This window comes from Solanum verrucosum, unplaced genomic scaffold (genome assembly GCF_900185275.1).
Source record: "Solanum verrucosum unplaced genomic scaffold, falcon-dt-bn FXZP01000217.1, whole genome shotgun sequence".
Classification (NCBI taxonomy): domain Eukaryota; kingdom Viridiplantae; phylum Streptophyta; class Magnoliopsida; order Solanales; family Solanaceae; genus Solanum; species Solanum verrucosum.
This window is the reverse complement of record NW_026020032.1, coordinates 743,649-762,226: the sequence shown is the minus strand read 5'-3', so window position 1 is coordinate 762,226 and position 18,578 is coordinate 743,649. Positions and strand designations below refer to the sequence as shown.

At 30.0% G+C, this 18,578-nt stretch overlaps 2 protein-coding genes and 1 pseudogene across 2 annotated transcripts in view; 1 reads left to right on the top strand and 2 right to left on the bottom strand.

Annotated features, from left to right (window-relative positions):
• LOC125821377 (peptidyl serine alpha-galactosyltransferase) overlaps positions 1-10,638 on the top strand; it is a 241,598-nt gene extending 230,960 nt beyond the window's left edge. The window contains exon 9 of the transcript XR_007442592.1: positions 10,625-10,638. The gene's annotated coding sequence lies outside the window, so the exon portion shown is untranslated. The remainder of the gene's footprint in view (positions 1-10,624) is intronic.
• Positions 6,612-9,210, bottom strand: LOC125821395 (probable aquaporin NIP-type). Its single transcript, XM_049500810.1, has 5 exons — positions 9,086-9,210; positions 8,783-9,004; positions 7,684-7,881; positions 7,520-7,581; positions 6,612-6,828 (listed from the first exon to the last, which is right to left on the bottom strand). The coding sequence occupies exons 1-5, from the start codon at positions 9,203-9,205 to the stop codon at positions 6,612-6,614; spliced, it is 819 nt and encodes a 272-aa protein (XP_049356767.1). The 5' UTR covers positions 9,206-9,210.
• A 1,465-nt stretch (positions 10,639-12,103) lies between the features above and the next one.
• On the bottom strand, positions 12,104-14,697 carry LOC125821425 (putative late blight resistance protein homolog R1A-10; annotated as a pseudogene).
• Between the last annotated feature and the right edge of the window lie 3,881 nt (positions 14,698-18,578).

The following is an 18,578-nucleotide window of genomic DNA, read 5'->3' as shown; positions in this document are numbered from 1 at the left end:
AGACATAAAGATAGAATGTCATTTTTAGTAATGCATTTTAAAAGTTTATTAATTTATGGGAAAAAAGGTGCGGGCCATTATATCCATTAATTTCCATAATTCCTTTTTATTGTTATCTTAGTGATACTTTTTTTTTTTTAATCTAAAAAAGGATAAAGTGTGATTTTGGTAAAAAGCAAAGAATGGAATGAGATTATCAATTTTGAATTTCTCATGTATGGCGAATAAAGAAAGGTATATAGTCGTGTACGTAATGCTAGTTGTTGCTTTTAGCGGTTTAGAAACTAATTCAGAATTTAAATAGTTTAAATTGTGATGTGTGATTACCTAACATTATATCTATGTTAGGTTAATTACGTTAAACAAGAGGACCCCTACTGATATCGACTTTCATGACATGTTGATAGGCAATAAACATTATTAATTATTTATTGCATATTGATATGGGATTTAATTAATAATTCGTAGAGACAGCTCATAATAAATTGAGCTTTAATTTATCGGTGCACTCATAGTAATTAAAATCCTGTGAGGTTATCTTATCCAAATGATTTGAAGTGTTGGCCCATGCATATTGTAATTAATTAAATTAAACTCACACACGGATTAATGCTTGTAAACCCTAAAATAATTACTATATTATATGTACGTATTTAGTGAGTGAAAGCCACTAATTATAATAACTATATTATATGTACGTATTTAGACGGTAATAATAACAATAAAATAATTAATGTAACTTTATAAGTGAGTTTTTGAAGAGAGGTCCAACTATGAAGTCCTTGAAAAAATAGCATGAATCGAAATGTAGTTGCTACATCAAAACTAGGTGCAAAGAACCAATCAGACTGACCTAGTAGATAAATTAGAAATACATAAACAAAAACAACAATTGAACAAGAGAATGTGATTGCATTATAAGGCCTCAATTGAACAGATCGAGCAAGCATGTAGAATATACGAACGTCTTATTCTTAATTTAAGAAGTAGAAATAATGTCTTAGATAAATCCTTGAGTACTTAAGGGAAAAAACATATGAAGAGACGCGATTTATATGACTTGCTTTTTTTTAGTCAGTTATAAAAAGAATGACACATTTATATATTTAATATAATAATTTAATTTTAAAATATCTATTTTATTTTTTAATGAAATTAGTTATAGCTTTCTCACACAAATATGAAGTATCTATGACTTATTTTAGACACAAATTTAAAAGCTTTTCTTTTTTTCTTAAATTTCGTATCAAGTCAAACGACCTCATATAAATTGGGATGGACTAAATAATATTCTTGACGCTTATATTAATCACGCTAAGGTTCACTTTTATTTAATTTGATTCACATATGAATTTCTCTTATATATTTTGTAAGCTTAATTTTTGCAAACTCTAAAACAAAACACAACATCATATAATTTTGGTTGTTTTAAGTATCATCATTTTATTATATAGTTTTGCACAAACATCACATATTATTTTTGTGATCACACAAAAAAACAATAACAAAAGAAGACAAACAAATTGGAGTATTATTACATTAATTTTACATTCATAGTTTTTCTTCAAAATAGTGCATGTGCTTGTTTCATTATTGCCGACATGTTGAATTTTAAGTGATTTTTTTTTAATTAATAGTGGAAAAATGTGCACCACCAATTACTGGCCGTTCTCCGCCGTGATCGGGTCTTGCTTCTCCGACTCCGGCCACCGTCAAATTATTAATGAGCTTGTGATAATTGTTTAGTGACAATAATATAATTGTCATTTTATAATATCTAGCGGCAATAACAAATATGAATATTTATAATCAATACTTTGTAAAAATGCTACTAAAGGCTTTAATAACTTTGAATGTATTGACATTAATTCAATTATTGTTAAACGTGTGTTGCGGCAATCTTATCTATGCCATTACATGTCTCTCTTTGTTGTAGTGTGAATTGGTAATCTGCTTAGGTTCATATGTCATATATTTACGTGATATCAGATTCATGTTTATTTTTATTTGGACTCCTGATCCACGCTTCAATTATATTTTGATTAATTGTTGGAGGTATTAGAATGGGTTAGAATTCTACGTTGGTTAGGAAATGAACTTGTGATCCACTCTATTTATATATTACAAGAGAAATTAATTTTGGAAACAAAATAAACTAAAAGTGTTCGTGAATAGTTTGGCCCATAGAATTATGTCTAGAATTTTTTTTAAAAAGCTCAATTATTAAAGTTCATTTCTCCATTTGTTTGTTAATGTCCCTAAGCTAAAAAGCAGAAAAAGTGAATATTGATAAACAAAAAGGGTCAATATAAATGGCTTATTCAAATGAAACCCACGAGTGACATAATTAGAGGGTCTCTAATTTATGTTTTCTCCTTCTTCTTTTTTTGTCTTTTTTTTGTTTCTTCCTTTTGGAAATGCAAAGGATATGGCAAAAGCATTACTAAAAATAAAGTTATCTTCTTGAATATGTTTATACTTATCCCTAACTAATTACATATATTTTGGAATATAATTTATCGTGAGTGAAATTTTATTGGGGTGGAGCAACGATGAAAGTCAATTATCTTGTATAATAGGTCAATTTTTCTATTTACATACATAATATATATCGAATCTCTTAACCTCTTAATTTTTTTTCCATATTTAGACTTCTTTTAATAAAATAATATTTTAGCCCCGCCATTAAGTTTAATACATTGATGTTTCAATTAATTTAAGGGTAACTAACAGAGTTTTCATTATTTTAGTACTTAATTATCTCTCTTTCCTTTACTCTTCATTATTACTTTAACTTATTAGAATTTGGACTTCTATTTGTGTCCAAATATATATATCTTGAATACATATACTCAAAATTAGGTGTAATTTTAGATACAATGTATATATCCAAGTGGATTCACATGTATCTGACTCTTGCTTGCCTCTGTCCTCTCTCGCTCACCACTCTCTTTGTATAAATATTTCAGATACATGTATTTAGTGTGATTCGTAAGTATTGGGGTACATAGACTATCTTGTTTGTCTTCATCCTTCTCTAGCACACCCCTCTCCCTATTTAATTGTACCTATGAGTAAAAATACATGTGTTTAAGTGTATCTGACTTGAAATCTGATAGGAAATTATTAATCAACGAGACAATATATAATTATTTCTAACTATAGAAAGAATTAGTAAATATGATAGAATTATTTATATAATTAGATATTTTTTCCTTAATTTAAATTTGCATGGTATAAGTCCATTTTAAAAAGAGCACTTTTATTTAAAAACTCAGATCATTAATTCAAACTCAAAATATCTAATTAAGTAATAGTAAAATAAACTCTTGAAATGACCATGATTCCCAAGTATTGTTTTGTTGCAACATATTGGACCTTACATATACCATGCAAAAGGCATATAATAATCATCTTATATAGTATATATTCTCTGCATTGAAACTCTAACATTAAGAATTTGTATTGACCTACTGTCCACATACATTTAATTTGTTCTTCTGAACCAAAGATAAGTTTTTCAAATGACATGAAAAAATAAAGAGATAGTATTTAAAAAATAAAAAATAAAAAGATGTTTCAAGAAGGAGAAGGGAAACCTCTACAAAAATAAATAATAAATTATACTTCCTCCATTCATTTTACGTGGCACTTTTCGAATTTCGAGATTCAAACAAGTCTATTTTTTACCATAAGTTTTTCATAGATCTTTTAAACATTTTGAATAATCAATTATTGTGACTTATAATACTTTCTACGTAGTTTACAAGTATATACATTTCATTTTTAAAAAATGACAATTCTATGTGTAATTTCCTTATCAGACTTAAATTGTTTAACTCTAAAAAATTGAAAAGTGTATATGTGACACTGAGAATACCATATAAGATATAAATAAATGATATGGTTTAGGAAATTAGCCCCACACCCATGTGGCCTTGTGGCATAACTAGAGTCCAAGAAAACTCCTCCATATTTTTGGTAAAAGGACTACATTATTTTTTTTATGGAAAAAATAATAATAAAAAGAACCCAAAAATAAAATGCAAAGATTATAAAAATTAAATATAAGTGGACTTTTCATGTCGGTTCATGCAAATTGCATGGATGGAGACATGAATACTTGCTTGGTTAATAGTTTTTTTTTGGTTTTATTAATAACTAGGTAAATTACTCCTGCTTCGCACGGGATTGAACTCTTTTATTAAGTATTAAGCTTACATAAGATTATTTAGAAATATTCATATTTTTGATATACACTCTACATTGGTAATAACATTTTATCTCAAGGTAAAGCATTCCTCCAAAATCTTAAAGTGCTATATTAATAACATAGGCATAAACTAATGACTGTAAAAAAATATATCTGGATCTGTAACAATAGAATGTAGCAGAAAGGGAAAAAATGATCCCACTGAATGCACAATGTCCCCTTAAGGAAATTATTCCCCTCTACTACCCGAGGTTTAAGGGAATAGATCCTCTCGAGATAGAACGATTCTATTCACAAGTGTTATTGATACAAATACAATGGTGTAGTAACCCACTCAACAGGAGCAAAGTACACGAATATTTATTTGTGCAGAAGAAGAAGAAGAAATTCAGAATTTTCGTTGTTTTAAAATGAGAGGAAATCCCTCTATTTATAGACAACAAAGGGTAGTGTCAACAAATGTTTATTGTGCTTTATTGGAAAGGTCACAACTCTTCATAAAAGTCACAACTTTTCATAAAAGTCGCAACTCTTCATATATAAAAGTCACAACTTTTCATTGAAGTCGCAACCCTTTATAAAAGACAACTTTTCATAAAAGTCACAACGTTTCATGAAATGGAAAGGCTTGTTTTGAAAATAAATAAATTTAAAAAGGAATCATAATTTGTGGTGGCACCACGTAGGCAGGCCTATGATTCTCTTATACATATATATATATATGATATATGATTTATTATGATTGAGCACCTAAATATCTAATACAATATTTTATAAATTAGTGTTCTTAAAAATTAGATACTTTTGATTTTAATTGTGATTTTTTTCATGTTAAGTTTTCATTGCGTAAATAAGTTAACTATTTAAAATATGTCATCTAATAATACGCATTAGCTTTAATAAGCACGGTAAAATCTCAAGCTTGTTTCACTTGAGATTAATTTTTATAATTAAAAAAAACATATTTTATATGATTAATTTAACTATCTAAGAGACATTTAAGAAGTAAATTTTAATAACTCAGCTAATTAATTATATGAACTTTCACTGTAGCAAAGATTCAGTTCCCCAACCTTATAATTCCTAGAATTCTAAAAACTGAACAAAAATATCTAATAAAAACAATTTATTATCGTCCCTATGAAAACTTTCTTTGTGAAGTCCTATATGAAAGATAAGATAGAAAATTATTATAATGTTTAAATTAACGGTGAGAAGATATATATTGGAGGTCATGCATGTGAAAGTTACAAAAAATCATGTGACTCCATGTGTTTCACTTTTATTTATTTTATTAACAATAATTATTATTACCCAAACTTCGTGGCACATGATCATATTCAGGACAAAAGCTACAAAACTGTTTTACGTAATTATAATCTTTTTCTCTTTTTATGGCATGGAATTAAATGTATATTATATTCAGAGGCGGAGATAGGTGGGTTTATGAGTTTGAATGAATTAATTCAATAACTTTTTCATAGAATGTATATTTGTATTAAAAAATTAAATAAATATATATGTATATTAATTTATGAATTCTTAAGAAATTGATTAATGATTCAATGGTAAAGAAGTGACCGTTAAAATGCTTTTAACACTAAAATTACGGACTTGAATCCCAACTTGGCTCCACCTCTGATTATATTCTTTTTCTAATATAGTTCATGACTGAAAAAGAAAGTAAATATAAAAATTACTGACAGCGGCCTGAAAATTCTTTCAATGAACTCAAACATCCTGTGTGACTCATTAACTACATAGACCTTTTATTTTAAAAAATAATAATGTCGAAAACATTTATATTGAAGTTCCATGTTACAATAAAAAGTGTCTTCTTGAAATTATATTTAAAATAAAATAAATTTGAGAGAGGTTAGCCGACTCAGAACCAAAATTGAAGTGAACGAATTTTAAAAAAAATGAAATAAATAACGAGAGTTATACATGATCTTTGCTTGACGTACGTCATAAATCTTTCGATCTATAATAATCACGAGTTTTCTCTGTTCCTTTTACCTATTAGAGTCAATGTATTATAAGTTATAACTATATTAAACATATCTTCCCCTCAATTCTTGAAATTCGAAAAATTAAAATACTATATAAAAGAAGAAAGTAAAATAAATGAATTAAGTAAAAAAGAAACTACACAAGAAGATCAATTCAATTTCAGTATCTTACATCTGAACAAAAAAAACTACAGGTTTCATACACCCAATAAATAAAATTAAAAGAAAATTGTTACTTCTATACTTAAATTTCCAATAATTCTATTTTTATTTTTTTTACTAATAATTAATTTTTTTCTCTTAACAAGCCACTAGTGGCTTAATTTTATTTTAAGCCACAGGGCTCAGAGATTTTTTTTTAATTAATTAAGAAAAATGGAAATTAATTATTTTCTAGACATGCTCTTAAGAAATGTTGTAGTTTTAGTGAGAGTTAGTTCTTTAAGTGGTTTTTGTGTAAACCTAATTAGGTTATATGTGAAAGCACCACATATTGTACCTAATATAGGCCCAATTATGTAAACCCAAAGCCCTTTATAATGATGCATCACAATTGCTGGCCCAATACTTCTTGCTGGGTTCATTGATGCTCCTGATACTGGCCTGCAAAAAAGGAATTAAAGATGGGCCTTTAGAATTTGTAGCAAAGCCCAATTGTATTTGTATAGGTTAGGTTGAAGGTTCGAGTCATGCTCGAGGAGAAATGAAAACACTATTGATCCGAGGTTGGGGTGGGGTGGAGAAAAGAAATATTTGTATTGACTTACTCTTACTTTTGTTTTCTTTAGCCATTCGATATGTGAAATTTACTGACTTGATTAATTCAGATTCGCATTATACATGACACTCCTTATTATTAAGGTGTAAGAGTATAGGATCTCATCTGTCCCACCACTCTCCCCGTAGATGGCTTACTCTTATGTTATGCCTTGGTACAACTTATACATGATATATAAATGTTTCATTCTGGTTTAAAATAGTTTTTTTTTTTAAAAAGGCAATTGAGTGAGTATTCCGCATTTATTCCGAATAGGGGGAAGAATTGCATCCTAAGGAAGTGTGATGCAACTAGCCTATCTTAACACAAATATTAGTTGATTCCACAACTCAAACCCGTAAATTATAGATAATACAAAGACAATTTTACTGTTTCTCCGAAGTTACCTATAATTGTACACAGCTATAGTTGTACTTGAGAGTTGAGATACTCTTTATCCCTCAAGCTATAAGTTGAAAATGTTTATAAACACATGTGGAAAGAAAAAGAAATTTTAGGAGAAATAATAAAAATTACCCTGCAATCAAAACATTTAGGAGTATAGTCATTCCAATAGCAATTCCTGCTAGCTCTCCAATCTGTTCAAAAATTAAAATATATTTGTCAACCTCAAATTTATTAAAAAAAATTATTATAAATATATCAAAAAGTAAGAAATTTTTTTAAAAAAAATTACTCACTGATCTATTGTCAGTAGCAACACCAGAAATGACAAACATTAATAGGTAAGAAATGATGAATTCAAGAATCAAAGATTGAACATTTGATCCAACTGGTGTTGTTCCAAAAAATGCTTGTGTTTTCAAATCCAGCAACAAGTACAATGTTCCACTTCCAAGAATTGCCCCAACCAGTTGTGCCATTATGTATAATGGCACCTAAAATAGACATAACTAACCAAATTTAGAGTTCATTTCAGCAAAAATAGCTTTTATTGGCAATAAATATGCATATTAACAAAGATTGATAAAACTTTTATTGATATTAGTTAATTGATATTAGATTCAATGTCTCTATAAGCTTTAGGAACATTTACAAAGAGTGATAAATGCCTCTAAAAAACATATTTAATGGCAATTAAGTTTTTGTGTGCCGTTAATAATTGCTGCTAAAAATTATTTTTGATATAGTGTTTGTCTTAGCTGAATAAAAGTAGCTGACAAGCATCAAGTGTTGCAAACCACTTATATGTGGTGTTGAAATTGTTTTATTAGTATAAATATATGCGTGATTACATAGAAGTGTTGAAACTAATAAAAGGTTAATGTTACACTATTTATAAGAAAATATTATAATTTAAAAGTGACGAACAAGATGGATGTTTGCTGTCTCAACCATTTTTTTAGTCTCGAGCCTGCTAAGGAAAGGGGAAAATAATAGAAAATTTATATTAAAAGTTGTGTTTTAGGAAGAGTATTTCAAAGATTAGAAAATATATTATGGATAAAATTGTAAAAGAATCGTCAAATAAAAAATGCTTATAAGGTGTAAACAGTAAAATCGTAAGGTAGAAATGACCAACTTATGACTTTTGACTTACAAGTCTTTTTATGTCTATCAAACGCATTAATAAGCCAAAGAAATGTTATAGGTTCACCAAACACCCTATTAGTCTCAAGGAAACAAAACATAGACATTTCAACTATATCAACTATAAACTCTATGACATAATCTCAAAGTCAATTAGGATCGACCATATGAATCATTAATATCCATTTGACACATGGCGATGAATTTTAAAAGGGATTTAAAATATGAAAGAATAAATTAAATCAAAACCTGTTTGAAGGGAAAATGTCTAAAGATTGCAAAAGCAATAGTAACTGCAGGATTAAAATGTGCACCAGAAATATGTCCAACAGAATAAACCATGACCATAACAATTAAACCCCATGCCACACATATTCCTGGAAATGTTACTGAACCATAGGTTTTATCCACAGCTACTGCACCACATCCTACGAATATCAAAAAGTACGCTCCTATCACCTCTGCTAACACCTATAACAAAATCCAAAAAAATAAAATTAAAAAAAACGTCGTATATTCTTAAGATTTTTTTTTTTTTGGGAATTTGCAAACCTTTTGAATGACAATGACAACTTCAGGTGAAGTACAGAGGCTTGAATCTTCTCCACTAGCATTATTGGTATAATTTGAACAATTTCCTTCTTCTATTTCTCTTATGTCTTTTGTTGACATTCTAATTTATTTGGAAGTTTGTTAAGAAAAAAATTACACTAAAAATTTACTCTAAAAGGGTAGAAATAGGCCTAAATTTATAGTATATGGTTAAGGATTTGATGGTTTAGCTATTTTTCAGAGTGGTCTATGGATAGTTTGTCTTATTGGTGAAATCTAGCCTCTCAACATAAATTGAATGTTATATTTAGGACAAATAATTGTAATTTTATCTTAAACATTTTTGTTCAACCAAATTAATCTAAATAAAAGGACAAATCTAAATAATTATTTTTTGTTGTTCACATTCTTTTCTATATTACTTACAACATGACTTCTTTACTATTGTATTTGCTTTCAAAACGTATTACGTTAATCGACATGTTTTAACTCCGCCCCTGCTTTCAGCTACAACAAATTCTTCTTCAATCAACTTATCCTGCATTGAAAGAATTCTATATCAATTAACTTATTTTCATTGCCTTGCAAGTGTGTGTGTAGACATACATTCAGAGCACTAAATTGGAGGTGTAATGCTTGTTTAAATTCAGGGCCCGTTTAGCTACGAATCAGGTTGATTTAAAGTTAAAATTTTATTTCGACATTCATATTATTTAGATCTCAAAAGTTTCACTTTTTCTTATAAACATAAAAGCTCCACAATTTGTAAACTTCTCACTCTTATACAAGCTCTCCAAATGAGCAAATCATAGTTCATAACAAGGTATCAAAATATCCTAAGACGACACATTAATAAATCACATATCTCCAGACTCCATGTTCCATTTATATGCTATTACAAATTTCAATGTTTCACTCCAAAGAGAACTTATGATCTTCTTTTTCAAGAATCAGATAATAATCAAAGATAACCTATAATTATCACTAGATGCTTCCCAACTTTCAAGATGTTCGAACTCAAATCGTAGATACTTTAGTTTTTGAAACACAACATGTTCATTCATTAAGGACAGGCTATAGTTGATTAGCCATTACTATAGCCAGTCCAATTTCAAGATGTCTTAGATTTGACATTGTCCAGATCTCTAGAGGGAGGTGGATCCAGCCTGCTAACGTATCGAGAATTATGGTCTGTAGATTCCACAATCTGGCTACTGAAGGAGCTTCCTTAATGTTTGCAGCAACATATATCAAATGTACAAGCTGAGGTATAACACGAGAGAAATCGTAATCAATAGAATAAACATGTAAAACCTTGAAACATGAAGTAATAGGACATATTACACGAACTTCATTAGGATTTCTCATAACAACAAAGCTGCGAGTTGTATTTTTAATACCACTCCCGTGCTCCGGAAGATAAACATCAGGGTCGGCTCAACAGATCTCGTGGCCTAAGGCAAAATCATATTAAGAGGCCCTTAAATTTATTTTATAAAAATTATACACTAACAAGAAAATTTATTTTCTACACAATAGATTAATTATTTAAGACAAAAAATAACAAATTTCACACAAAAAAAAAAGGAAGAAGAGTAAAAAAAATAAAGTGATGGATTATCGATGTTAAACTTCAAACATCAAATTGAAATTTTAATTTGGCTATCATCAAATAAGAAAAAGAAAAAAATCACTACATCAAAAATAATCTTTAGCGGCAATTAATTAACGACACTATAATAGCTCAATTGCCGCTAAATATGTATTTTTAGCGGCAATTAACACTCTTTGTATATGTCCCTAAAGCCTTTAGCGACATTGAATCTAATGACACTTAACTAATGTCGGTAAAAACTTTAGCATTCTTTATTAATGTGTCTATTTATCGCCGCTAAAAGTTGTTTTTGTTGTAGTGAACATTAACTTAATAGTTAAGGTTTTGAGTATGGATAGTAAGAAAAATATATACACCTTCTTATCAAATTTATGATCAATTTAAATGATATAAAAAAAATTTAAATGATATAATTCATTCCATTAAGTAGCACTCATTGGTGAATATCTAAAATAAATTATAAAACTTTCATATAATATATTAAAATAAAGTTAATAGTTAAGGTTTTGAGTATGGATAGTAATAACAAAAATATATACACCTCCTTATCAAGTTTCTGATCAATTTAAATGATATAATTCATTCCATTAAGTAGCACTTATTGGTGAATATCTGAAATAAATTATAAAACTTTCATATAATATATTAAATTAAAATGAAAAGGAAGCTTGTGCATGAATGTTTTTGTGTTCACGCAGTTTAAGAAAAAATTGAAACAAAAATTCATTATGTTATCACATATATAACTTAGTTCCTATATAAAAAGGATAAAATTTAAAATCGGAAGGTAAAACAAAGATATCAAATAATGAGGTGAAAAGATTATGAGACTTTATGAATTTATTGATAAAAAATACTCTCAAACAAATAATAATAAAAAATATACCATAAAAATTTTATTTATATAAATTATATTAATATATAATAAAATCAATAACACTAATTTAAATAATTTGGGGCCTTCAAATTTTTGAGGCCTAAGGCAATGGCCTCACTTGCCATGCCTTAGAGCCGCCCCTGATAAACATGCCTCATGTCAATATTAAGAAGAAGCATCACTCGTCGTTGGTAATTAATTATGTCTTCTTTGGAGTTGTCGACATTATAATTCATGACTTCAAGAAGCATTTGTCTCTTATTATATTGTTCAGATATGGTGACCCATGCATGTTTATCAAATTGATCACGAATGGTTGAGTTATCAAAAACTTTTCTAGCAAGAGTTGCCTTACCTATACCGCCCATCCATACCAACAAGTGATATGACTATTAGCTCTTTTGTTTGGGCATTGAGGCAATTTAGTATGGCTTTATAGTCATTCTTCATCCCAACATAAGTCGTTTCCACGGTTGATGTTGAGGAGGAAGTTTTTGCTAATTCTGTTGATTTGCTTCCACGCTTGTTAAGCTCGATCACCATCACCTCTTTCCTGAGAGAAGCAAATTCTATTTCCCCTGCCTTGCTGCTCTTGTAGAATATTCCTTGCACTTGTGTCGACTGCAGGATTGCAATTTTCCACTTGGACTAATTTTAATGTCATTATTTCTCCAACACTTTGTGGAATCTCCTCTAGTTCTTCAAGATGCTGAAGGACTAGTTGCTCAATCATTGGAAAATTATCACTAGTTGCTTCCCATCTTTCCAGATCATCTGCGCTCCAAATTTGTAGATATTTTAGTTTTTGAAATACATCTTCATTTAGTGTCCAATCTGTTCCATTGAATGCACTATCTGCTTTGAGCACCTCAAGATTGGGTAAATTAGCAAGCACATCCATTTCTTCCCAAGGCAATGAAGTATAAGCTAATCTCAAATGTTTTAGATTAGGCGCATAAAAAGCACTAGACAGAATGCATGGACTGTTGTCTTCTGTTGCTGTTATACTAAGCATTTCCAACCTCAGTAGATTAATGAGACAATCAACAAAATCAGACCACTCATTATGTGTATTAGCAGCTCTAATCTTTAGCTTATCTACATTGGGTGTTCTCTTTAGGATTTCTGCCAAAAAAGGCGAGGAATCGAGAGCAAGTGTTTGCAAGTTATTCAGAAATAAAGGTTGTTGCTCTTCAATACTAAGGGGATTAGGCATATCCATTTGTTCAATATTGACGTGTTTTATCTCTGACATTGTCCAAATTTCCGCGGGGAGCTTCACATTTCTCCTTAAATAGACAATTATGGTCTGTAGATTGCACAATTTGGCTAGTGAAGAAGGATCCTCAATTCTTGCATCAACATACCTCAAATGTACAAGTTGACGTATTATATGAGAGAAATCGTAGCCAATTTCACGTGCATCCAACACCTTAAGTAGCTTGAAATCTGAAATACTATCAGGCCAGTGATTTATTTCAGGTACTAGATAAGATTTACCAGCTCCCATAAAGATCAAGCTGCGGGTTGTAATCTTACCACTCATTTGACTTGGATGATCGCAAAAATAGTCCTCAATCAAAAAAGGAATCATCACACGTCTACGATCATTTATGTCATTTGAGTAAGTGAGAACATGATCACTGTAAGGGAAATGCACAACATTTTCAATTTGAGCTTCTCTTATGCACAACTGCCTACGAAGATCATGAATTTTGCAAGTTTTGAATCTTCCATTAGGCTTTCGAGTTTTACCCAAAATTAGACTCCTATCCATCAACTCTTGCACATACTCCTCTGCCACAACTTCTAACCTTTTATCACTTGTTGCCTTTATGAATTGCTCAGCTATCCATGAGCTCATCATCTTCGATACACGAATCTCCATATCTTCAGGAAAACCTCCAATATAGAGAAAACATGCCTTCAAGTATGGGGGCAAGTAATTGTAGCTCAAAGAAAGAATTGCTTGACACTGTTCTAAAACCGAACCATGAAATGCATGACTTCAAATTTTCCTCAGTTTTCTTCCAATTATCATATGTCACACCTATCTTGCCAAGAAGTCCAGCAATGACAATAATCGAGAGAGGTAATCCTTGACATTGTTCTATGATATGCTTCCCTATTTTTCGTAGTTGTGGAGGACAACGATCATTTTTGAATAGCCTTTTGGTAAATAGTTTCCAACTATCTTTAAAACTTAGAAAAGACACATCATAAGGAGGAAAATCAGGGGAGCTTGCATAATCAGCAACACGTTTGAGATGAGTGGTTAATATAATTCGGCTTTTATTGTTATCATTTTGAAATATTCTTCGCATTTGGTCCCAAGCATCAGTACTCCAAAGATCATCTATGACAATTAGAAATCTCCTACCCTTGAGAATTCTATACACAATAACCATCAATTCATCATTGCTCATTTCTTGATTGTTGACTCCAGTAATTGAAGAAGCAACTTCAAGAAGCATTTGTCTCTTATTATATTGTTCAGATATAGTGACCCATGCATGTTTCTCAAATCGATCACGAATGGTTGAATTATCAAAAACTTTTCTAGCAAGAGTTGTCTTACCTATACCGCCCATACCAACAAGTGATATGACTATTAACTCTTTTGTTTGGGCATTGAGGCAATTCAGTATGGCTTTGTAGTCTTTTTTCATCCCAACATAAGTCGTTTCCTCGATTGATGAGAAAGAAGTTGTTGCTGCTAACTCCGTTGATTTGCTTCCACGCTTGTTAAGCTCAATCACCATCACCTCTTTCCTTAGAGAATCAAATTCTGTTTCAACTTGTTGTAATTCTTCATTGAAAAATTTACAAGCCTTTTCGCGGTCGTCTTCATTATCAGCTAGAATCATGTTTGTTAAGCATGAATCAACTCTATCTTCTGCTTTGTAGACTACATCTTTGATCTTTTTTTCTAAAATCTTGAGATTTTCAATATCATTGGCTTCATTTGTGGTATGCTCAAGAAAATCTTGAAGAGTACATAGACTTTGATAGGAAGATTCAACATGTTGTTTTTATAGAACTTTCACAAATCAAAGGTGATTTAGCTAGCAAGAGTTGCTGCAGTGTCTGCATAAGTGAGGAAATACAAGCATAGGCCATTTTTTCTCTCTAGGTTTTGTTAGTCAAAGTATATGAAAGCATGAATAATGAAGCACATGAATAAAATCAACTACTACTTTTCTTATAAAATCATTTCTTCATGAACAAACAAAACAGGTTGTGATGTAGTGGAGGGAGCTGCTATTACCTTAATTAGAGGTTTCAGGTTTTAATCTGAGGTGTGGAAAAATCCTTGATTGAGAGTGTTTCCTCCGAATGGGATTCTATGCGGCGCGAATTTGGAATAATTCATTGCGAGTACCAGACACTGAGTGGGAAGTAAAAAATGAAAACTCATCTAGGGTGTTTTTGGTATGAAGGAAAATATTTTTCTAGAAAAACTTTATTGAAAAATAAGTGAGTTTCTTACCTAGTTTTCGTAAGTAAGCAAGAAAATATTGTCTCTATAATCTTTATATGTAATTTAGAAATTAAGACACTATAGAGGTTGGATGGGGTGGGAGGGGAGGGGAGTGAGATTCGGGTGGCGCGGGCATTGAATAGTGAGGAGAAGACAATGAACTTGAAAAATCACTTATAAAACTTGGTTTTTACTACTTTCATTAAGACAACTATTTTCCTCTTGTATTAGAGAAAATGTTCTCTAAAACATTTCAACCAGTTGAATATGAAAAAAAATTAAAAACACTTAGAAAATATGTTCCTTCCTATCGAACACACCAAAATGTAATGTTGCTTTCTTTAATAATAAATAGAGTTGGTGGATTGACAACTGGTTTGTTGACAAATGCATTAATTTCTCTTCAACAAAACTTTAGGTTCACACTCACAATGTTCTGAATACTCTAAACCACACAAACTTTGACTGATTCAAATTAATGGTACCATTTGTGTGATGTAGTGCACGTATTATTTTTTATTAAATGAACTTTATCAAGTTGTAGTTGACATTTGAATTTATGATAAAAAACTGATAATAAAATTAAGAAATCAATTCATTAAGAACCTAATCACCTCCTATTTATTCAATAAAACACCTAATCTTCAATCATAACAATACTCAACAAAATCTAAATGAAAAGATGACATAATATTCATTATTTATACTGAGGCCTAAACAATTACTCCCTCCATTTTAATTTATTTGTTTACTTTCCTTTTTAGTTAGCTTCAAAGAATATTTCTTTCCTTTTTAAAACAACTCTCTAATTCTACCTTCCACATGGCATGTTTAAAACCAGAAGATTAAAGGACATTTTAGTATATTCAACATATTTTTATTTTAAGACTACAAGATTCAAAAGTCTTATTTACTTTCATAAACTCCGTATCAAGTCAAAATCAGACAACATCCATATATACTAATTCTACTTATACTTTCAAATAATTACGTTATTTTACCACTAATTAAGAGTTTCTTACCATATATAGAGGAAGATATACCTAGATACATGTATTTTTGTAATCAGATACACTAAAATAGGGAGAAAGGTGAGCGAGATGGGGATGGAGATGGTCACGTATCCCATATACATACGAATCCACTTTGATACAATGTATCTAGAACAAATTATACCTAATTTTGACCCAAATGAATCTCGAGATATATGAATCTTGATGTACCAAAATCTGATAAGATTCGTAATATTGCAACTAGAGTGTGTCTAAGCAATTAGCTTCTAAACTAGTGTGATTCTGTAACTTTTCTTAAAAACAAAACCATATATGTGTTTGGGCTCTTCACTTGTAATTAGGCCTCTTTAGGCCCTCATACTTGAATGCATTTGTAGACTCTATTTGCTTCTCCCAAAGAACATTAATCAAAGTTTCCCCCACTTCATCAAATGCATCCCAATATGTTGAAGGTCCTTAGCTACTCTATTTTGAAACTTGAAATTTGAGTCCTATAACAAATCCAAATTTTGAGGCCCATTAAATAGAAGAGGGAAAGCCTTTAGTTTGATATGGGCTTGGGCTTGGGCTTACAATTGTGATAATACTCTTGTCTTGTTTGTATGGCCGGCCCAAATAAATTTGGGCCAACCTACATCTCATTCATTTTCACAAAATTTTTGCCCCAAGTTTTTGGATCCAAAACCCCCTCGATTCGAGAATCTTTTCCTTCTAATATACGAGAGTGTGCATGTATTTGTATTATTATGTTCTCAACATGTATCTCGTATGTTCTAGTAGGACTACACTGGATATGTTGTTACTGTTGTTTCGTAAGTTCTCTTTATTTAAAAAAAAATCCCGCGGAAACATATACCTATCACGATTCCCATAATAGTATATTTTTCTTTATTATATTAAACAACAACTACATACAAAATAAACTATGGGTTGTATTTTTTGTATTATATACATAGTGAATGTTAATTTTTTAACCAATAAGTCATGAAGCATTAACTATTGCATAGTCATTGTAGTCTAATAGGGCGACCAAAATAAAACTCTTATGTTTAATTTCATTCTTTTTCTGTGACCACTTTTAGGTGTATTATTGTATTTAAATATGTATATGACAGAATGAATAATGAAGGGAAAGCACATGAACAGGTCCAGGTATATACATTTAATTTTTAGCAAAATTTTCATCCAAGACTTGTGGATAAGAGCCAAATGACCAATTCAATTATTACTGCATATTATATATATATATCACTTTTATTTGTGGCCACAAATCAAAATTGGACCACAAACCACATCAATTTCACATTCAGATTTATCACATACACCAAGTTTGACATAAATGCACTGTGAAAAATGTCTTTTCTTTTGTCTTAAAGTTGCATATTTTCTTTAATATTGATCATTAATATATGATATCGAGATTTTATAATACACACTAACAAAGTTAATCGTACCTCAAAGTAAATATCAGACATAGAGTAAGAGAATGGATTATTCACTCTAGCTTTATAGTTTAAAACTCACACATCATTCACTTAGAACACCTATTATAAGATAAGATGATCAACATGTAAATAATTGAATACTCACCTATACAGGATAGTTCGACTTGAGATTTTGTTCATACATTCAACAATATAATCTCTTCAAACTAAGGTCCACATGAGTCATTATCACGAGTCACAAGTCATTTTTAAGATTCATTTATTAGTCATTTTTCATACTTATCTCGTCGAATAATCATTTGTTCTGATAATAACTATGTCAATCCAAAAATACTCTTAACATATTATATTACTTTCCGCTTTAAATCAAGTTTCCAAACAATCTCATACTATATATATAACTTCCGATCTTTTCAACTATCAATACCGAACTTTGTTCACGTAATACCCTCAACAATTATACCTCACAAGATTTGGAACTTTCTTGTACTCATGACAAAGTCATGAACCAAACTCAAATTGGTCAGAGTTTTTTAAAAAAAAGTAACAATGAATAAATGACTACATACATATACACTAGGACCTATCATACCATTCTTGGTCCTGCAAATAAATACAATCTTACAAAAACAGTCCCACATGGCTACACATAAATTGCCAGATACTCATTTTTGCTTTTGGTCCAACTCTTTGATAGTTCTAACAAAATACCCCAAAACAGAAAATGAAAGATTGGAAAAAATAAAATTTAAGTCAATTTTCTACATATATTATATCATACTATAGCCAAAAAAGTTCATCACATAAAGATTGTTGTTGTTACATCATGTGCATGCACTGCCAACTATTTTGGGACCAAAATAGACCAACCAGTGATAGTGAATACTTTAAGACATTTTTTTTTACAACCTTTTGTGAAATTATAACTACTTTTATAAAATAAGCAAAAAAGAGAAGGTGTTATCAATTAAGGAATCGTTTGGTTTACAAACAAAGTTAATTCAGAATTATATTAGTCTTGAGATTATAATCACGATAGATAATCTCATGATCTTATAAATT